At 46.0% G+C, this 22,556-nt stretch overlaps 1 protein-coding gene across 2 annotated transcripts; it reads right to left on the bottom strand.

Moving 5' to 3' along the window:
* Positions 1–13,257: 13,257 nt before the first annotated feature.
* Positions 13,258–22,556, bottom strand: G6PC1 (glucose-6-phosphatase catalytic subunit 1). Of its 2 annotated transcripts, none has more exons than XM_008701320.2 (5): positions 21,127–22,556; positions 19,083–19,192; positions 16,699–16,804; positions 15,749–15,864; positions 13,258–13,771 (listed from the first exon to the last, which is right to left on the bottom strand). In XM_008701320.2, the coding sequence occupies exons 1-5, from the start codon at positions 21,354–21,356 to the stop codon at positions 13,260–13,262; spliced, it is 1,074 nt and encodes a 357-aa protein (XP_008699542.2). In that variant the 5' UTR covers positions 21,357–22,556; the 3' UTR covers positions 13,258–13,259. The 2 variants fall into 2 exon arrangements, with proteins under 2 accessions (XP_008699542.2, XP_040496501.1); XM_040640567.1 differs by having other exon boundaries at positions 13,756–13,771; positions 16,699–16,721; positions 19,077–19,192.

A 22,556-nucleotide genomic window follows, 5' to 3' on the forward strand; every position in this document is an offset into this window, starting at 1 on the left:
GCATTCTGGCTCGTTGTGCAACCTGGGGCAAATGACTTAACTTCTCCCTTTACCCATCTGGAAAATGGGAATGGTGATAGTTGTGAGGATTAACTCAGGTGTCCCTGGTGACATGTTAATTACTCAAAAGTGCTAGCTACTTTTTTTTTTTTTTAATCAGAGAGAGAGAGAGTGAGAGCGAACACAAGCAGGGGGACGGGCTGGCAGAGGGAGAAGCAGGCTCCCTGCTGAGCAAGGAGCCCATGTGAGACTCGATCCCAGGACCCTGGGATCATGACCTGAGCTGAAGGCAAATGCATAACTGGCTGAGCCACCCAGGGGTCCCTACAGCGCTAGCTACTTTGATTCCAACAATGCCTAAGATATAATAGATGCTTAATAAATACTAGTTAAAGAAATAAAATATTTTAGTTGAAAAATCATTAAATTGAAAGAGGGACCCTGTTTACCTAAGTTGTAATTGTAAGAGATTTTATGAAAAAATAATTAAAAACCTTTAGGATTTTAAAATTTCCATTACAGTAGTAAAATATGATATTAATTTTAAACTAAACTGAGTGTTACGGTAATTAAATAAGCAACTTGTTGGCTTTCAGAGAAGGAAGGAAGTGCATAGATTGGTACCATGACACTCAAAGCGTTGACAGGAAACTGAGGTTCAGCGATGTCAAGGAGTCCAGAGTGTTCTGGAAAGTTCCCCAGCAGAGATGGGGTACAGCTGGGCAGCTGGGCAAGGATTAAACAGGGCCAGTGAGCTTCAGTGAGCAAGGAAAGTCCGTTTAACCTGCAGTGCGTGGTCATGAAACAGAAAATAATTATTTATTATTAATTATTTGTTTTTCTTTTTTAAAAATTTTTATTTATTTTTTTAGATTGATAGACCGGGTGTGTGAACAGGAGGGGCAGAGGCAGAGGGAGAGAAAGAATCCCAAGCAGCCTCTACACTCAGCGTGAAGCCTGATGGGGGGCTCAATCCCTCAACCTTGAGATCCTGACCTGAGCCAGAATCAAGAGTTGGATGCTTAACCGACTAAGCCACCCAGGTGCCCCCAGTTATTTGTTTTTCTTAAGCTGAGGTTCTTTGGGATTAAAAAAGCAACACGTGTTACTGTTATGTAAGAGAATGTCTATGTCCTTAGGAAACACCTGAAGCATATAGCATGATGTTTGCAAATCATCCTTAAATGACTGATGAAATATAAGAATATGTACATATACAGTGAGAGATAAAAGGCAAGTATGGCAAATGTGAATAGTTGGTGATTCAGATGAAGCGTATATAGAAGTTCATTGCACTCCCTTTTCTATTTGATTTTTTCCCCCCAAAATACAGAGTAAGGAAAAAGGTAACACATGTTTAGAACAATTAAGAAGGGGCACCTGGGTGGCTCAGATGGTTAAGCATTTGCCTTTGGCTCAGGTCATGATCCTGGGGTTCTGGGATTGAGCCCCACATCGGGTTCCCTGCTTGGCAGGGAGTCTGCTTCTCCCTCTCCCCTCCACTCATGCTCTCTCACTCTCTCAAATGAATACATAAAATCTTTAAAAAAGAGAAAGAAATACTTAGAAGTGTTTAAGAGAGCCCACAATTGGGTATTGTAGTGCGTCATCGAACTATCCCTGAACCCTTTTCTCTCGCTGCACCCGAGGCGGTGGTCAGAGCACGAGGCGTGGTGGTCAGTTGTCTGGGTTCGAGTCTGGCTCAGACATTTACTAGCTCTGTGACTTCGGGGAAGCTTCTTAGCTTTCTGATTCTGTTTTCTCATCTGCCAAGTGGGCACAATAATGGAAGTTGAGGGGATGAAATGACTGCTGTGGGTAAAACCCTTCGAAAAGTGACGGGCACATAGTACTTGGTGCGTGTCCCTTGTCACCACCATCATCACTATTATTAGCCTGAGGAACCAGATGGCAAGGATGACTCAGTGGGTTATTTTTGTTTTGTTTTGGTTTTGATTCTTAAACTGAGGATATCAAGGTCCTCTAGCATCACAGTTCTTAGAAGTCACTTTCAAGCGGTAAATAATCTGAATTAGAACCAGCTTATTTCTCTCGGCGCTGCTGCCATCAGCACAGAGGCAGCCATGACAGCAGAGCACGTCCTTTCTTCTTATCTTTTTGAGAGAGAGAGAGAGAGAGAGAGAGAGAGTGAGCACGAGTGGGGGGCAGAAGGAGAGGGTGAGAACCTAAGCAGCTTTCACACTGAGCACAGAGCCCAATGTGGGGCTCGATCTCATGACCCTGAGATCCTGACCTGAGCCCGATTCAAGAGTCAGACCCTTAACCAACTGAGCCATGCAGGCACCTCTTCTTTTTATTTTCTACCTCTCTTCCCACCTTCCTAACCAAGTGCCGGCTTTAAATTCTCCCTGAAACTACTCAGCCACAGCGCTGAGCTGACGGTACTTCACAGAAGCTTGGGGGCTGTTTTCCGTAGAGCCTGGAACACAGATATCTTACGGAGCCCTTGTGGTGGACATTTTACCAAGTTAACCAACGAGAGCTCAGAGCTCGTCTCTGGCTACAGCAAGAGTGCTGCTGTCTTGGCTTTTGTTTTGTTTTGACATTTTGTAACTCCTTCCCTCACTGAAGACTGTGAGAAGTTAAATGCAAGTTACTCTTATTGTATATCGTGGGAAACCCGGTTCAACATTTCCAGTGCTCAAATATGCCGCAGTCTGTCTCAAGAATATGCTGGAAGTGGGTGACAAGAGCTATGAAACTTTTCAAACCTTTGACCCAGTAATACCAGTTTTGGGAATATACCCCAAGGAAATAACCCAAAAGGGAAAAAATGTAATTTGTGCAAAGATGTTCATGTGTTGCTATTTATAATCCAAATAATCCAGATGCCAAATAAGGACATGGCTCGGCAAACTATGGTATAGTGACATTAGGCAACACCAGTGACTGATCTTAAAAACAGGAACGCAGCCTTTGCTGGCTCTAGGGAACGTGTGGATTTCATGATTTTAAGTGACAAGGAACACCACATGGAAAGTTTACAGCACTGTAAAACGCTCTGTTGCACAAAAAAGTCTGGAAGTGAGTTTTGAGGAAGGAAAAATGTAGTTTAGAGGTGAGTTTGATAACTCTCCTGGAAAGTTGCATGTGAATTACCGTATCTACTGCAGGACATTCTGGGGTCTGACCTTTTTGCGTCTAAAACAGTTATTTGAGCATATAAAGGAGACAGTTATAATATAAATCAAGCAATAGGTTTCGTGTTGCAGCAGGAAGTCTTCGTAGGTACGTGCCAAGGCCTGGGAAAATGTGAACTCTGGCATCAGAACTCTTTGCTCTACAATCTAGAGACGTCGGGGAAGGACTGGAGAGCTGCGGGTACGAAAGAGACGTGCTGGGTCTGAAACCTGTTTGGAATCCATCCACTGTCCCCTGGCAGATCCAGCCTCAGACCTTGCTGAGGGCTCACCTGTAAGGAGTCGAGCGGCAGGGACCTATTTTTTTTTCATGGGGAGAGGGGAGAAAATTAGATTTCAGAAGGCAGAATAAATCAGAGCTGCCAAAGGAACATTTACAAAAAAGTAGCACCAATTCTTCAGTTACTATGACAGCGTCGGGTCCATAGCAGACTGGCACTTCTTTTTTTAAAAACTGAATTCAGAATAGGAAAACGGGACAGTCATATCAAGAGGCAAAGAGGAGGGGTGCGTGGGTGGCTCACTAGGTGAAGCCTCGGATTTCCGGACAGGTGATGATCTCAGGGTCCTGGGATCAAGCCCCTCGACAGGCTCTGAGCTCAGCGCAGTCTGCTTTCCCCTCCTGCCTCTCTCCCTGCTCTTTCTCTCTCTCAAATAAATAAAATCTTAAAAAAAAAAAAAAAAGCTAAGAGGACATTAAATCAAGGGGCTGTACAAAACAGGAAGGAGACGGATAAGTATTTGTGGCAAGTTCAGGGTTGTTTTTTTTAATAATTTATCTTGGGTAGGAGTTAATATTTAACAACTAGAAAGCAAGGAAACATGTTCACTGGAATAGACTATTATTAGTTAAAGTTTACATATCATTTAAAATCAATTTATCTAGTGGAGTCTTTTTTTTAAAAAAAGATTTTATTAATTTTAGAGAGAGAGAGGTGCAGGGGGAGGGGCAGAGGGGGAAGGGGAGGACAAGCAGACTCTGCGCCCAATGTGGAGCCCAACCTAGGCTCCATCCCAGGGCTCTGAGATCATGACCTGAGCCGAAACCAAGAGTCGGACGCTTAACTAACTGAGCCACCCAGGCACCCCTTCTAGGAGATTCTTAACATCATCATAAGAAGGCAGTTTGGGGGGTGCCTGGGTGGCGCAGTCGTTGAGCATCTGCCTTCGGCTCAGGGCGTGATCCTGGCGTTCTGGGATCGAGCCCCACATCAGGCTCCTCCACTGGGAGCCTGCTTCTTCCTCTCCCACTCCCCCTGCTTGTGTTCCCTCTCTCGCTGGCTGTCTCTCTGTCACATAAATAAATAAAATCTTAAAAAAAAAAAAAAGGCAGTTTGGCCTGGGGTTGATATTTTTCCTTTCTCAGCCTTAATTAGGGCAGTGTGACACAATCCAATTAGAATGTTTTTCATTAGCAATTAACAAAAATTAAAACAGTTTGTACCAATAGTAATGGACACCGAGTTTTGTAGCAATGAGATATCAAAGAAGTATCTCTTCTGCTTTCATTAAATAAATCAACCCCAAGCTCGGAGGACTTAAGCCCAGTATTAGGCAGTGTGTCTCAACCACGTTCTTTGTCCATCTAAGAATGTGTTTTGTTTTACTCATTCCTCTCCCTGGTGATTTAACAACAATGTTAAATTCGTCCAGAGCCCTTCCGGGGGGAGCGCAATTTGTCTACCAAACTCATACTTGGTAGCTCCCTGTCAGACCCGGCTCGCCTCACCCTAACTTTTAGCTGAAACTCTCAATCCGTCTATACCTTTATCCTGTATTTAATGATGGCCACGTGTGTGGATACCCACAACGCGTTCAGCTTTAGGGTCTCTACAAAAAGCCTGGAGGCAAGACTGGTTTTACTTCCAGGCCCCCAGACGCAAGGACTCCAGTTACTTTAACAAGTCGGCTTTGTTGGAGGGAAAGATGTTAGAATTTAGCACGATAAATCTCCCACTTGAGACAGGACTGGAGGAGGGGCTGCTGGGCCCACCAGAAGGACCCATTTGCAAAGCAGTACTCTGGGGCTGGGTTGAAAACACTCACTGGAGAAAATTCTTCCAGGCAAACTGTGATTGATTCTCCTTTCTCTTGGGTTTGTTATGGGGATTCTCAACGCCAGCACTATGGACATTTGGGGGAGGATAATTCTTTGTTGGGGGGGGTGTGCCTGGTAGGACGATTGGCCGCCTGCCTGAGCCCTACCTACTAGATACCACTAGCAACGTCTCCAGTTATGACAACCAAAAAATGTCTCCAGACATGGCCAAGCATCATTTGGGAGGCAAAATCACTCCCGGTTGAGAACCATTGGTTTATTAGATTTTTGTATGGAAATGATGGGGTAATAGCGTGAGATTATCCCCTCTCGATGACAACAATGAAACATTCCAACTTCATCTTCTCTGCCCCTCGCTTCCCAGGAGGCTCAGCCCAAATAAAAATTGAGGGCAACTCTTCCCCTCATTGAACTCTTCTCCAGCACTTTCCTATCCTTCATCAAAGCATCTCCCCGATTCCTTTTCCTCAGGGATGGAATCTTACAGGCATCCCCCAAGAAAACCTGTAACTAAAATTGGAAATCAGATGAAAGAGTCCAAAGTGGGCAGAATCCTTTCCAGGTCTTTTCTTTTTCTTAACATGGGTTGAGTTCAGCCATCCCCCAGTTTGAGGAATTAGCTCACCAGTCTGACAGTTATTATGTGGGAGGTCATTGGCCCTGTGGAAGTTCTCAGAAGCATACCGTGCAGAACACGAGAGAGGGCATAGTTCTGGAGGTAAGAGTTGGTGGCCACTGTGTGTCGTGGCAAAGCTCGGAGAGCCAGATCAAAGATGGGCTGCTTGCATCAGCTTTTTCTGGATCAATTCGGATACCTGTCAGGAGCAAGGGAGCCTCACCCAAAGCTCCTGAAACACAGGAACCCTTTGAAGGTCTGGTCCAGGGTGTCCTTGGTGGTTTCACTGCAGTCCTTGTAACGGGGAGGGGTGATGCTGCTGGAGGGAGAGATGCTGCCGCTGTCACTCCCTCGCAAGTCACTGTATGGGGCGGTGGGGCGGGAAATGGACCTGTAAGGAGGGCCCTGGCCGTCTAAAGACATACCCAAAATTAAGAAAACTGATTTATGCCACAGGGGCTATCAAATCAATTCAGCTAGATTACCTTTCTCAAAAGGCTCATTTGCGTTCCTCTGGAGGGACGACCAAGCAGGGGTCAGTGGCCCCAGGACAGGTGGAGGACAAAGGACGAGGTTAGTGGGGGAGATGGAGGAGAAAAGATGGGATTCTGGCCGCATGCCCTGGACCAGGAGTCCAAACAGTTCACCAGGGAGGAGAAGGAATTCGGTTTTCTTCCTTTTGCCTCCGGGTAGAAAGTAACGCAGCTGACACAGCACTGAATCCCCAGTTCCGCGCTGGGGCGGAGTGAGAAGAGTCCTAGCGACGCTCAGACTTGGAGTCGAATTGGCTGCTCTGAAGGCAATGACTGTGAAACGTGAAAAGCAGAAGATAGAGCTTGAAGAAAGAAAAGTATTGAAAATGAGCTTCCTGGAAAACCACCCTCCTGCTTAAAAAACCACAACAGCAACAAAAGCTCACGCAAAACCCCTGAAACTCCGTAAAACCCCCAAGCTGCTTCTTGTTTTAGTTACACTTCTGCCCTGGAAAGAGTTCTTTCTTTCTTTCTTTTTTTTTAAAGATTTTATTTATTTATGTGACAGAGAGACAGCCAGCGAGAGAGGGAACACAGCAGGGGAGTGGGAGAGGAAGAAGCAGGCTCCCAGCAGAGGAGCCCCCATGCGGGACTCGATCCCACAACGCTGGGATCACGCCCTGAGCCGAAGGCAGATGCTTAACGACTGAGCCACCCAGGTGCCCCCCCGGAAAGATTTCTGAGAGCAAAGGTAGAGAGGAGTGCATAACATAATTAAGAACAGGCCAGCTTGAGGGGCGCCTGGTGGCTCCGTTGTTAAGCGTCTGCCTTCGGCTCAGGTCATGATCTTGGGGTTCGGGGATCGAGACCAGCATCGGGGTTCCTTGCTCAGTGGGGAGTCTGCTTCTCCCTCTTTCTCTGCCGTGCCCCCCTGCTTATACTCTCTCTCTCTCTTTCTCTCAAACAAATAAATAAAAAGTCTTTAAGGAGCGCCTGGGTGGCTCAGTCGGTGAAGTGTCTGTCTTCAGCTCAGGTCAGGATCCCAGGGTCCTGGGATCGAGTCCCCCATCGGACTTCCTGCTCAGCGGGCAGCCTGCTTCTTCCTCCGCCTCTGCCCCCCCTTCTCTCTCGCTCTCTTTCTCTCTCTCTTGCTCACTCAAATAAATAAAATCTTTTTAAAAAATCTTTAAAAAACCCCTTGAGCATGGTTATTGTAGCCGTGGCTCCCACGGGGTTAACAACCCCGGTTTGGATCCAATACGCTGGCTCTGCGTTCACTTCTGTTTCAACAGCTGCGTGTCGGCACGCAGGACACAGGCAAAGGGGAGACCACTCTCTGCTAAGAATCAGGAGACCCGAGGACAGGTTACTTACGTAACGTAGAGGAGCTGTTTCACCTCTCTAGACCTTCATTTCTGTATCTATGAAATAAATTTTTGAATAGGATTCGGAGTGAGCAGCTTTTTTTTTTTTTTAAATAAGGGCCAGTTCAGGAAAAATAAAAGTATTTATAGGCCTTTTTTCTTTTTCATGAAGCAGCAGCAACCCAGAGGCAGATTTTTATTTTTACTTATTGTATTATTATTTTGTATTGCAGTGTAGCTGAGACCCAATGTGGCATGAGTTTCCGGTGTACGACATAGTGATTCAGTATCTCTCCGCCTTGTGCCGTGCTCCCGGCAACGGAGCCACCATGTCACCGTACGGCACTGTCCCAGTACCACGGACTGTATTTCCTGGGCTGTACCTTTCATCCCCGTGACTTACGCCTGCGCCTCTTACTCCCCTTCACCCATTTGACCCCTCCCCTCGGCCAACCACCAGTTTGTTCTCTGTATTTATGGGTTTCTGCTTTTTTTGTATGTTCCAGAGGCAGCTTTTTGATCTTTCACTCTGAAGTTAGATTTTTGGGTTTTGTGTCGCCCATCACTGGACTAGACAATTGCTGGTTTCTCTTCCAGATTAATTAGGTTCTTGGTTCTCTAATGGAAGTGACTTTTGTCGGCTGCTGCTTCATACCATTTCCAGTCAATTCCTTCCTTAACAGCATCATCTGAAGGCTATTTGGCCGGCGTGTTTTCCGTTCTCAAGAGGCTCTTGAAAAACCCCTTGGATACCAATGATATTGTCCTATTTTATTTACACACACCAGCCTTAAAGGCATCTGTCCTAGTTCGGCCAATTATCATGGAATAGAAATCAATAAATGTGAATAATTCAGCAGCTAAAGGAATGGTGTTCAGGAAACAGGTCAGCAAATTTTGACAGGTTACAAGCAGTCAATTCATTAGGGCTGGAACTTCAAATATCCAGACATGTCTTCAATGAAGTGCTCTTGGAACGCACGCTGGAACAATGGAATAAAGCCATTGCTTTTTTTAAGTACCAGGAACTCACTGACATTTCATCATGTGAAATCTGAGCCCCTCATCAATCCTGCTGCGAACCTCTTCCAAAGTGAGGAATTAGATGAAGCTATCAGACAGGGTAGGCTTCTAGGAAATCAAAAGAGATGACAGACGGAAAACATTTTAAAACTTTTCCTCGCTAAACCTTTGGGAAAGCAGTCTGGCGCTTCCTCGAAAGGTGAAACAGAGAGTTACCATATGACGCAGCAATTCTACTCCTACGTACGTACCCAAGAGAAAGGAAATCACGCATCCACACACATATTTGTACACAAGTGTTCATAACAGTGTTATTCATAACAGCTAAAACGCGGACGCAAGCCAGATAGCATAAACAAAACTTAGTATATCCATACAGTAGAGTATTATTTGGCCATGAAAAGAAATGTAAGACTAATACATGTTATCGCAACACCGATGAACCTTGAAAACGTCATGCTGAGGGAAAGAAGCAGACACAAAAGGTCACATATTGTATGAGTCCTTTGGTATGAAATGTCTGCAACAGGCAAATGTATGAAACAGGAAGTAGCTCACTGGTGGCTGAGGGCTGGGGGGGTGGGGGTAAAAATGGAAGTGACTTCTAATGGGTACAGGGTTTCTCTCTGGAGTGACCAAAACTGTTGTAAAACTGATTTCTGGTGGCAGCTGTACAATTCTCTGAATACGCTAAAACCCACCGAATTGTACACTTTAAATGGGTGAATTGTATGATATGTGAATTATATCTCAAGAAAGTTGTTATAAATTTTTAAAAACTATTATAAATGTTGTTAAAAACAAAACCCTTCAACCCGTAGTCTGTCTGTGGTGTGGCAGGGCTGACCCTGGCAGCAGAGGCTGTACTTTCTTTCTCTTTTAAGATTTTATTTATTTATTTATTATCAGAGAGAGAGAGAGCACAAGCAGGGGGAGCAGAGGCAGAGGGAGAAGCAGACTCCCCACTGAGCAAGGAGCCCAGTGTGGGGCTTGATCCCAAGACCCTGGGATCATGGCCTGAGCCAAAGGCAGAAGCTTAAACGACTGAGCCATCCAGGCGCCCCAAAGCTGTACTTTCTTAATGGGTCTGTTTTCCTAGGGCAATAATACAATTGTATATCTATATATATATATTGTGTGTGTGCGTGCGCACGTATCATCCCCAAGTGTACTTCCTCACACCAGGTGGACTGCTAGAACAATCTATCAAATTATGCCATGACATGACACGGATCTTGGTTTAAAACTGTCATCGGTCACTTACGTTTACTTCCACCCTGAGGACTCACCAGTCATTTCTAAAGCAAGCACACCTCTGTAACCTGGGCAGTGGGGCAGTGGTCAGAATACGCTAACACATTGGCTACGGGCAATTAGGAGCTGATCACGGGCTCACGCTCTTTCTGCTCAGCGTTTCCCATCACAAATTCTAAGCCTTTAGCACTGTCTGTTTCTCGAGGAAACAGGGGACCATCCCAAGGAAAGGTAGCAATCCTGTCTTTGTGGATTCTCTGACCTAAGCAATCTTCACAGTCTCTTCATTTTCTGCACCTGTACATGGATCTGTACCGAAAGTTCTTTGTGGTTATTTTGTCTTCTCGTTTTATCTCCATTGTAGTTACTTCCTGTCTGACCCAGATAGTCTGAGCATGACTTTTAAACTCTTTTTTTTGAAAGAAAGAAAAGCAAGAGCCAAAGTTGAACGAATATGGTTATGCCTGTTCTAACAGTTATTTTGTAAAATTGCCTTTGAAATATTGTATCTTCCTACTTAGAAACTAAGACTAACTCCCTGGGAGGATCACTCAAAGTTTTCTAATTCCTTCGACCACAAGAAAACAAATTCTCTCTGGGCTGAATTTAAATTTGTATCTGGCATCTGAAGGATCGTTTGAAACAGCCACCGGTCTTTTGGTGTTTTTTTTTTTTTTAATGATTTATTCATTTTAAGTAGGCTCCACACCCAAAGTGGGCCTTGAACTCAGGACGCTGAGATCAAGAGTCGCGGGCTCCACTGACTGAGCCAGTGAGAAAGAGCCGCCGGTCTTACTGGCATCCATCCCTGTGAGGGGCTACAGGGTGGAGCTTGGACTCTGGAGTCAGACTGCTTGGTTCTTTTTTTTTTTTTTTTTTTAATGATTTTATTTATTCGACAGAGATAGAGACAGCCAGCGAGAGAGGGAACACAAGCAGGGGGAGTGGGAGAGGAAGAAGCAGACTCATAGCAGAGGAGCCTGATGTGGGGCTCGATCCCACAACGCCGGGATCACGCCCTGAGCCGAAGGCAGACGCTTAACCACTGTGCCACCCAGGCGCCCCATAGACTGCTTGGTTCTTAAACTGGCTTCACCATTCTGGGCAAGATACCCACCCCCTCTGTTCTTATTCATATGTAATGTGTGCAGATAAATTATAGCTCCCATCTCACCGAGATGTTGGGAGGATTATGTGAATTAACTGAATGAATACATAAAATGAAGACGTATTCAGTGTCTATTATGCGTCCCTATCAACCTCACCAACTGCTAGGGGCAAGGGCGCTATTCACTTTCTGCCAGATTCGTATTGCAAGAAACCTGGACCTGGTTCCTGAGAACAAGTAAATCATCAAGGAGGGGGGCGGGGATCAGGCCGAGCAATGGGGCTCAGCTTAGACAGATCAAGACCATTTCCCTTCTCCCTTGGGAAGACCAGTAGAGTCTCTGAGGGGCCTTGTGCCCCCTGAAGCAACCAAATCCCGTAGGAGGACTCAACTTTTCCAAAGGTACACATTCCAAAGTTCTGAAGGGAGTGAGCAGATCTCGTCCTCGATAAATCCAGGGTTACACTGAAGAGTCCAGGCCTTCGGAGGTGGTGCCCTGCGCCCAGGATGAAATGGATCATTTGGGGAGAAAACTTCAATAACTCCCTTGAGCATTCCGTGCTGCTGGGACTTGCTCTGTTTAGACTTTCTTTAACCATAACCCCAAGCCTTGCTGATGCCGGCTTCCTGGAATCCAGAGTCTACCCAGTCTTTTTCTGCTGCTATGACTTACATTCCTTGATTGCTTAGTTTGGTAATGACCCCGTGTATTTGCCTTTAAGTTGCAGCTTGATCTGTCAGAGCAACTCATGCTGACCTGTGGTCTGGTAACTAATGTTCAATCTTGGCCAATGATATTGTGCCTGTGTTGATGCCCTCAATGCTACCTGTGCCCCCGTGGACACTTTGTAGGTCCCCCAGCTCCACTGGCACTCCTGGCCAGCCCAAGACTTTCTTTCTCCAAAGGGAAAATATAGGTACACAGAGACTAAATTATTTGTTTAGGGAAATAGAAAAAGAGCTAGAAATTTAGCGAAGCCAGAATTAGAACCTTCAGATCGCATTGCATCTAAAATACAGTAATCAGCAAGACTTCATTCTTAAATAAAATGCTGTTTTAATAAAATACTGCACATATATATTTTTCTTTCAAAGATGTTATGACCAGGATGGCTGGTGTGAATGGTAATATATGGTGAACTATATAATTAGTAGCAAAAACAAGGGCTCTCAAATAAATAGGCTTAAACATTTTTTTAAAAAGACATATTCTGCAACTCAGCTGAGACTTAAGAACAGGCAAGGGAGAGCTGGCTTTTCCTCCGAGAATATGCTCTTGGTTGGCTTGGGATAGAGAAAGGAGTCATATTTACCCTCTAGGAATCAAAAGTAACATTGGAGTGACCTTCTGGAGAGAGGAATCCTTGCCTCTCCTGGCCTTTTTGCCCAAGATTTCAGAGCTTAACGAAACCATACAAAAGCACTACCCAGAGCTGCCTTTAGGCATCTCGGTATCCAGCAGGATGTGGAGCCAGTGGAAAATTCTAGGGAAAGCAGAGCTGGGCCAACAAGGAGGAAGATCTAGGGTGATAGAGGAGAAGCTGACTATATCTGAATGCTCTGACCCAGCACAAATCTAGGTCCCTGGGGCCATTCAGAAATCCTAGTAAATGCAAAGACCATGGATATATATTAGAAAAATATAAGAAGCAGAATTACCCCACTAACTACCTATTAATTATACTTTAAGTTGGTCCCCCACTATTCAGAGTCCCTTACCTAAAGATTCAAATATAATCAAAGCCATTTAAATATTGTGTAACATAATTTGCATGATATGCAGGATACAAAAAAGTCTTCCTTAAGCTATCATCCCTCTTTCTTTATCAAATCCACTGCTCCTTTCCTTTTTCTGTGTAAGGGTGGGGACAGGTAGAAAATTCTCAGTTGAGATCCCCAGCCTGGGACTGTGAGTGGGCCCTATCTGGAGGTCTTGCTTTTGTATATCTCAAAAAAGAACAAGTAAGTCTTCAGGGAAAAATCCAGAACGACCCAACTTCTAACAGATAAGGCTTTCTCAACTAGCCTTAGTAGCTTTTCCAAAAAAGCCCCCACCCAATACAATTAGAATTGCAAAGGAGGAAGGGGTCGCCTGAGCTGACCCTAGCACCTCTGGCCTCAAAACGGGCTGGCAGGAGACCCTAGCCACCCTCAGTGGTTGGCACGGTCATTGACTTTGAATACTGAAGGCTCCACACCCCTTACAAAGACTTCTTGTCCGGCTGGCCCAGGACGCGGGCAAGGCAGTAGGGGATGAGGCTGACAGATGCCAGGGGCACGGCCGCACTCTTGCAGAAGGACAGGGCGTAGAAGATCAGCTCAACTTGGGATGGGGGTTTCAAAGAGTCAAAGAGGTGCAGGAGGATGAGCGAGACCACAATGCAGCTGACGCGGAATGGGGACCACTTGCCGAGCCTGCCTTTGCAGCTCTCCCTATACATGCTGGAGTTGAGAGCCAACCCCAGGCCAAACAGGGTCCCCAAGTTCTTGAGGAGGCTGGCAAAGGGCGTGGTGTCAATGTGGACCCATTCCGGCCGCTCACACCATCTCTTGGCTTTTTCTAGTGTCCACAGGAGGTCTACGCCCAGCCCCTTGAGCAGCAGGTAAAAGCCAATGGCAAAACTGAACAGGAAGGAGGTGATGAGAAAGTATTTCCTGAGGCTGGCATTGTAGATGCTCTGGGTGTGGCGGAAAGTTTCAGCAACAGCAATGCCTGCGTGGAAGAAAGAATGACCATGAGAAATAGGGAAGACTCTGGACCTTCAGCTGGGGGGGGGGGGGGGGGGTTGGAGCAATGGGTGGCCTATCATTCATCCGGCCAATGTGGCATTAAATCACAGAAGCTAGATTAGAGAGTCACCTGGTTTATTGCCCTATGCGACTCCAGCCTGTCCTCAGCCATAGACTCTCTCAGATGGAAGAGTCATGTTGCATACATTCTCCCACTGTATGCATGTTTCCTGTCGGGGGTGCTCATGTTTCTACTTGAATACCCACAGGGGGAGAGAGCTCAGTCCCACTTGGGCAGCCCATTTCATCTTTGAACGGATTTGATTATCAAAAATTCTTCCTTGTGCTAAGCTGAAATGTGCCCCCCTTCCAATGCCATCTGTTGGTCTCAGTTATTTCTGCAGGAGTTAAGTTGTAAATCTAGAACTTCTGTATAGAGCATGTTTGAAGACAGGTATCCCTGTCTCTAACCTAAATATTCTCAGGTCTTTCATGTAACATGGCTTCTAGACTCTTCCTCAAACATGGCACCCAGGACTAAACGCTGTGTTATTTTCGTGGCTGTCATGAAACCATCATCTCCCTTGTACTCTTCAGTCTTCTTGTAATGCTACTGTGTTCTGCTCTCACCCATCTCCAGGGGGAAAAGTCTACAATTTCCCTAAGGTCTTATATTCTAGCACCTCCCACAATGTATTCTAGTACCTCTTACACTTAACCTAAGTCTTTTCTGCCCCTTATAAATGGGATCTAAGAAAACACAAGTACAGTTGATTGACCCTGGGACAACATGGGTTTGAACTAGGTGGGTCCACTTATACATAGATTTTTTTTTATAAATATGGTAGAGCACTGTAAATATATTTTCTCTTCCTGCTGATTTTCTTTTTTTAGATTTTATTTATCTATTTGAGAGAGAGGGAGAGAGAGAGTGTGAGGTAGCATGAGCAGGAGGGAGGGGCAAAGGGAGAAGCCGACTCCCCGCTCAGCAGGAAGCCCCATGTGGGGCTTGATCCCAGGACCCCGAGATCATGACCCGAGCTGAAGACAGATTCTTAATTGACTGAACCACCCAGGTGCCCCTACTCCTGCTGATTTTCTGAATAACATTTTCTTTTCTCTCGCTTGCTTTATTGTAAGAATACAGGATATAATACATATAACATGCAGAATGTGGGTTAATCGACTGTTAATGTTCTCAGTAAGGCTTCCAGCCAACAGTAGGCTGTTAGTAGTTAAGTTTTGGGGGAGTCAAAGGTACATGCAGGTTTTTGAGTGCCTGGCCGGGGGGGGGGTGTCCATGCTCCTAACCTCTGCATTGTTCAACTGTATTCAAAACTCTGAACCTATAAGAAAGACCAACTGTAAGTTTGCAAATTAATTTACCCAAATAAAGAGCTTTTCTAGAACACTGTTAATTTGCTAAATTTGGTGGATTCCCTTAAAACTAAACTAAGGGCCGGGGTGCCTGGGTATGGCTCAGACAGCTAAGCATCCGACTCTTGATTTCAGCTCAGGTCATGGTCTCAGGGTCCTGAGACTGAGCCCCAGGTCCGGCTTCACGCTCAGCGCGGAGTCTCTTTGAGGTTCTTCTGCCCCTCCCTGACTCTCTCTCTAAATAAATAAATAAATAAAATCTTAAAAAAAATAAACCAACTAAACTAAGGACCATTTCCATTTGAAAACCAGTAAGAAATAAAGACTATGAAAAGTAAGGAAATTTCAAGCTAATTCAATTGGGTAAGTTAACATGATGTATCGCAAATCTTCTGAAACGTATCTAATTGTGTCGATCTGGGCCCTCCTGTAGAAACGAACACCCACCCTTAACCTTCAACCCACTGAAGTGCTAACAGCATTGCTGACACCCAGAACACGAGTGGCATGCTCGGGTTTTGTCCCCGTTGGGGAGACTCAGCACAGGAGGGGCAGGAAGGGAGAGAACCAAAGCAGCTGATACCTGATAGGACTCCAGCAACAACCTGATGGGGAAAATGAGCAGCAAGGTAGATTCGGGACAGACAGACGTTCAGCTGCACGGCCCAGAATGCCAACCACAAAATGACGTTCAAGCACCTGGAACAGAAGAGGCGGTGACAACCGAGCCCAGATGCGCACCCCTAGCGAGGAGAGCAGCCCTGGCAGGAGCGCCGGAGCCTGGCACGTAGGGAGAGTCAGTGGAAGTTTTGTAAATTGAAGCCCGTACTCCAAAGCTCAGCGATGCCCGTGTCTCGTGGTGAACCCTTGCACGTGTGAACGCTAAGCTCCCCTATTTTATATGTGTGATCATTAAGCATTTGCACCCTGGCTACATGCTCTGGATTCTCTGTAGTGGGAACGTCTTATGTTTCTTTGTTCTTTGAACCTGGACAAGGTGACTCTTTGGTTGATATAGAAATGGGTTTTTAGGGGCACCTGGGTGGTTCAGTCATTAGGCGTCTGCCTTCGGCTCAGGTTATGATCCCGGGGTCCTGGGATCGAGCCCCACGTCAGGCTCCTTGCTCAGCAGAAAGCCTGCTTCTCCCTCTCCCACTCCCCCTGCTTGTGTTCCCTCTCTCGCTGTCTCACTCTGTGTCAAGTAAATAAATAAAATATTTTAAAAAATGGGTTTTTATTTAAACCCTGCCAGTCCTACACTATCTGATCTTGAGAAGTCCCTTTACCGTGTTAGGCCTTCTTTCCTTATCTGTCAAGTTAGGGGTTGCGCTCGTAGGTCCCTTCCAGCCCTGACATCTTGTGGCTCTCACGTTTGCCCTCCGCAGAATTGTCGCAACTCTGCTCAGTACCAGCCGAAGGTGGGGTGGGCCAACTGTGGGGAATGTGAGGAAGGGCGAGGGGTGTCTGTGTGTCCGTTACAGAGACAGTCACCTCCTGCCCTCCACCACCTGCACCCCAGTGCTGAGTTCTTACCGAAATCTGTAGGTTGGCTTTTTCTTCCCCCGAAAGATAGTGAGGGTGGATGTGACCATCACGTAGTATACACCCGCTGTGCCCATGGCATGACCGGAGGGACTCCCTAAAGGGTAGGGAAGAGATGAATGGATGAACTAAAGGTGAAAAGTCTCCATCTGGGATATTGCTAGGGGATGTCCTCTATCCATCCATCCATCCATCCATCCACCCGTCCATCCTTCCATCCGACTATCTGTCCATCCACCACCCATCTTTCCATCCTTTCATCCATCCATCCATCCATCCATCCATCCACCCATCCTGCCATCCATCCATTTACCCATTTAGTCATTTATTAAACAAAGATCTATTGGGCTCCTACCACATGCCCAGCACTGTATGAGGCTCTGGGGGTAGTGGTGAGCAAAACCAGAGAAGGTGCCAGCTCTTGCAGTTAACAGTCGAGAGACTACACAAAGAATCAGCATACTGGGTGTATAACTGCAAGTCAATCTGCCCTCCATCACCTCCTTCCACTCTCTTGTTGTTCACTCTTTTCTGGTCATGCTGGCCTTGTTGCTCTCCTTTAAACATACTCCCACCTCAGGGTCTTTGAGCTATTGGTCTTTCTGGCCAGAGAACTCTTCTACCAGAAATTTACTTGCTAATTTCTTTGCCTCCTTCAAGTTTTTGCTCAAATCTCTCCTCAGGGAGTCCTACCCTGACCACCCTACCTAATACTTCAACCCATACTTCCTGATCATTCTACCCTGAGAGATAGAAGGTCTTGAGATGTGCCACCCAGATTCCCTTCTAGACTGAAGGACTTCTCTTCCCAGCTGTTGAGAATGTGGTCATGGATGGCCCTCAGCTCTCAGCCTTCTTCCGGCATTGCCCTGGGCTGATGAGAGCCATTTTGATCAGGGCTACCCTCTCCCCAGGGGCAGTCTCCACCCAATCACCGCTCTATATTGCGGTATAAATTGTGATCTTCTTCACACACTTCAGGGCAACTCTGAAGGGCCATCCCCAGCTTCAGAGCTCCCCGTGGGATTGGCTGAGACCGAATCCGAATTAGACTTCTCCTGCTCAGTTGGTTTCTGTTCTTCCTTCCAATGCGTTACTCCCCCATGCAACGCACGGGAGCATGACCTCCTGCATGCTAACCTACAGCCAAGTGTGCTTTCCAGGGAATCCCGTAGATAAAGCCTTGCCTTTCCTTTTCTCCTCCTCCTCCTCCTCCTCTTCCCTCTTCCCTCTTCTCTGCTCTTACCTCCTCCTCCTATTCTTCTTCCTCTTCTCTCTCTTCATTACCATCTTCTAATATCCTATATATTTTACTCTAATATCCTATATATATATTTACTCCTCATATCCTATATATTTATTCCTATATATATATATATATATCATCTTCTAATACCCTATATATTTACTCTAATATCCGATATATTATATATATCCTATATATTTTACTTCTAATATCCTATATATCCTATAGACGGAAAGATGGATGGATGGATGGATGGATGGATGGATGGATGGATGATGGATAGAGGACATCCCCTAGCAATATCCCAGATAGAGACTTTTCACCTTTAGTTCAATGATTTTGTATATTGTGCGTGGACACACACACACACACACACACACCCACACACACCATTCAAATTTCAGCTGCACAAGGGCAGCAATCTTTGTTTTATTCACTAAGGTACTCCAAGGACCTAGAACCATGTGTGGCCCGGCGGAGGAGCTCAACAAATGACATCTGAATGAATGACTATGCTCTGAAGTGAACAAATAGCTAAGGGCCACGTCCTAGCTTGGGAGTCAGGGATGGGGTCCCTGAGGAAGGGCTGATGGCACCGAGAATTAAGGGTGAGTGAAGGGGTTGGCTATTCCATTGCCTACTGAGAAAGGAAATCTCATCTATCGTTTGATCACACAAGAACTGTCTGGTTGTAATTAGTAAAGCGCAAGCCTGGTGTGGACTGGACAGGCAGCTCAGGAAGATACATCTGCTTGGCCAGGCCTTGGAGAAGGACAGCCAGGGGATTAGGCTTCTCCTGCTTTCACTCCCTGGACAAAGGACCATAATGCAGTTACTCTCATGAGCCCTTTGCCCATTAAGAGTACCTCGCCTCTCTGGACTAGCAATTTAGGTTCTGGAAATATTAGGCAGATTTCTAAAGTAGCGGTAATGTGTTTTTCAGGAAGGCCTCCTTGAATTCAGCTGAAATGGATTTGTACCCAATAGAAGACTATGACTAAAGCTTGAAGGAGTGGACCTCCTCCTGTCCCCTCAAGGACAGCTTCGTCTACGGTGACTGCTGACAGGTGGCCACCATGACATGCAAGGTGCACCTAGCTTCTGTCTCTGCCGGGGCTGGGACTCTCACCGGGTCCGGTCTCACAGGTGACTGGAAACTGCTTTATCAGTGGCACGGAGCTGTTGTTGTAGTAATCAGTGTCCATGACCCACCAGTATGGACGCTGTCCAAATAGAATCCTGTAAAAAAGCAGAACCCGTGTCTGGGGTTACTGAAGGAACCCTTTTGCCCGAAGCCCACACCTTTGAGAAGAGAGAGTAGTATGAGGAGAAGATTCGTGTGATCCTAAACAGAAAGCTATTAGCTTTGGCTGCCTCCAAGAAGGGGACCTGGGTGGCTGCAGAGCGGTGGGGAGGGAGACTTTTTTTGGTACGTCCTTTATATAACTTTAGAATTTTAAACTATTTGAATGTATTATTTATTCAAACAGAAATAAACCCAAGATCCTAAAAATCCATATTAACGGAAGCCATGTGACTTTTTTTAAACCCCAGGAAGAATTTGTTCTGGAAGGACACATACAGAGCTACAGTTTGCAACTTGGACTTGCAGATCCTGCCAGGTCCCTATGCTCTTGCCTCAGGTCTCAGGGAGTCTTGGGTTTCCTCTGACATCAGAGAATGTGCCCTAGACTCAGGGACAAGCGCCCTCAGGAGATGAGGCCTCCTTGCCGTGAGAATTGCTCTCTGTAAGCACATAGACAGCTTCCGCTGCTTTCTTTGTATCCTCTCTGCCTTGGAACAGGGTATCTAGCTCAGACAAACCCCTTCCCCTTTAGAAATACTAGATATGTTTTTCGTTGTGGAAACGGTGTCAAGGGTCAGCCCCTCCGGGGATGGAATAGTGATTTTTCATGGAAATCGGAGACAGCCATTAACTCTGACCTCCGCCAACTCAGAAAATTCATGGTTCTTCAACTGAGATCAGATGTTTAAAATAACCCTTCACCTGTTTACTTTTTCAGGTCATGCTGTTGAATAGGGGACATTACAGACAACACTTAGATTATTCAACAGAGGTTTCAGAACCACATCAATATGCTTTGGGCCTCTCAACCCCATGACAATTATTTTTTTGGACACTAAAAGATGTTTATTTTTTATGGCCAAAGAATACGAGAGCTAGAAGGGTCTTCAGAATCACATGACAGTAGACATACACAGTTTAGGGATGGTAAAGGTCTTAGCTGGCCCAAGCTCTTTATTCTCTAGACACAGAAATAGAGGCCAAGCCAGTAACGTGCTACAGTCAAATGGTACTGGCTGACAATTGTGAAATATGTAGGATTTTTGCAAGCTTGACCCATCAATAGATTGCAAGTGGCCCCAGTGGGGATTTAGCCACAGGGGAAATTGACAAACGCTAGAATTAGGGCTTCCTCCTGCCCGCTGAGAGAGTCGGTTCATCAGCATTGACTATAACATAGTTCTTAAGAAGCTTGCCTCTGAAACCAGCCTGCCTGGGCTGGAGTGCTGCCTCTGCACTGACCGCCATGTGATCTCGTCGCGCTTGCTTATCTCAATGCCTCTGTCTCTTCATCTGTTACATAGTAGTAACTACTGGTACCACCGCAAAGCGCTTGGCACTTGGCCTAGTACTTACTGAACGTGCAGTAAATGTTAACTAGAATGATTATTAAGGTCCCAGAGATAACCTAAGTTTACAGATTATAAAACAGAAACTCAGAGAGTTGCTTTGACTTGCCCAGGACATATCGCCGGTAGGTGGCTGAACAAGGGTTGGAGCCCAGGTCTCTGGGTTACTCCTCATTTCCCCATGCAATGGGTTTTTAAATTATCTACGTGTTTCCTGTTTTCATACATCAGCTTTCCTACATCTATCTTTATGTTCCCTACTCTGCTGCGAAGTAATAAAACTCTGCTTCTTTGCTTACAACCTTCCATCCATATGAAATAGCTTTGCCTGTATCTTCAATTCATTGACAGGGTTCTCTCTGTCTTTCCTCTTTAAGCAGATGATCCAAGGTCGGGAGGGGAGTAACCTGTGGCTTCCCGAATAGCACAGAGAAGGCAACTTGCGATGGACAGACATTTCCAGAGAGAATGCCAGCCTCTTCCCTTGCCGAGCTCCTCTCTGTCTGGCTCTTACTCACCACTTAAAGACGAGGTTGAGCCAGTCTCCAATCACAGCTACCCAGAGGAGCTTGATGCCTACAGCTTCACGGAGGTGGAACCAGATGGGGAAGAGGACGTAGAAGGCANNNCTGAGGTCTGCGATCACCGACACCAAGATGAACCAATCCTGGGAGTCCCGGTAATTGACCTGGAGGTAGTGCGTGGACTGGATCCCAAAGTCATGAAGAGCATTCATTCCGTGCTCCATCCTTACTCCCTGGCTCCTCAGGCAGCCTTCCGTGGAGCCCTTGCAGTGAGTACAGACGTGGTGGTGATCGCTCTGCTATCAGCCTGCGCCTTGCCCCTGTTTTTATACACCCTGGATGCAGTCTGCAGGTCAACCCAGCCCTGATCTTTGGACTCAAAAACCACTTTTGTCTAAAATCTATTGATCAAAGGTGCATCGTCAGTAGGTTGATGCAAACATGTTCGGGGTGATTTACGTAAAATAGAAAAACAGGCACACAAAAACAGCCTGATCTGCCATGTCCTCGGCAGGGCCAATTATTAACTTGGGCACGCTGCTGGGTAGTGCACGGACTGCCCTCCTGGCTCCGAAGCCAGGCCAGAGACACAGGACAGAGTCTAAATCTGCCATGGTTCTTGCAAAGGTCCTGATGTCCTGTCTGCGAGCGCACTTATTAGAGGACAAAGAAAAGTCTTGGTGCTCTAGCTATCGCGTTTTAAAGAATATTCCTTTTAAAATACAGTCAGTTCTATCATCCTGGGAACCATCACTTTGCTGGGCCTTTCTTAACTGCAGAGGGTCTCTGAAGTGCTTCTGGTCTGGGAGCTCAAACCCTCTTCCCAGTGTTGGCTCTGTGTCTCTTAGGGCCAGAAAATAATCATCTTTGAAAGCACTGATTCATTCATTTAATGGCCTTCAGGTTGGGACCTTTGGGGTTTTAACACACAAGTTTAAGCAGTAGAATGATGCGTGTTCATGCAAAAACAGTGCAACGAATATGTGGTTCTCAATAAAAACACCTGCAAATTGGTGACCGGGGGACTCTGGAAGGGGCTTCTGTATGTATATATTTTTTAATACATTTGAATGTAACTTCTGTATTTTTTTAATGCATTTGAATGTAGCTGTAACACAATGTTACATGAGTTCCAGGTGTACAACATAGTGATTCAACAACTGTATACGTTGTGTTGTGCCCACCACAGCGCGGCCGCCATCTGTCACCGTACAACACTCTTACAATGCCACCGACTGTATTCCGACTACAGCATTCCCGATTACAGTATCATCGACCGCTGTACCATTCATCCCGGTGACATTCATTCCATGAGGTCTGGAAGCCTGTATCTCCCACTCCCCTTCACCCATTTTGCCCATCCCCCCACCCTCCTTCCCTCCGGCAACCATCAGTTTGTTCTCTGTATTTTCATTTGTTTTGTT

The sequence above is a fragment of the Ursus maritimus genome, unplaced genomic scaffold, assembly GCF_017311325.1.
Source record: "Ursus maritimus isolate PB19 unplaced genomic scaffold, ASM1731132v1 scaffold_24, whole genome shotgun sequence".
NCBI lineage: Eukaryota > Metazoa > Chordata > Mammalia > Carnivora > Ursidae > Ursus > Ursus maritimus.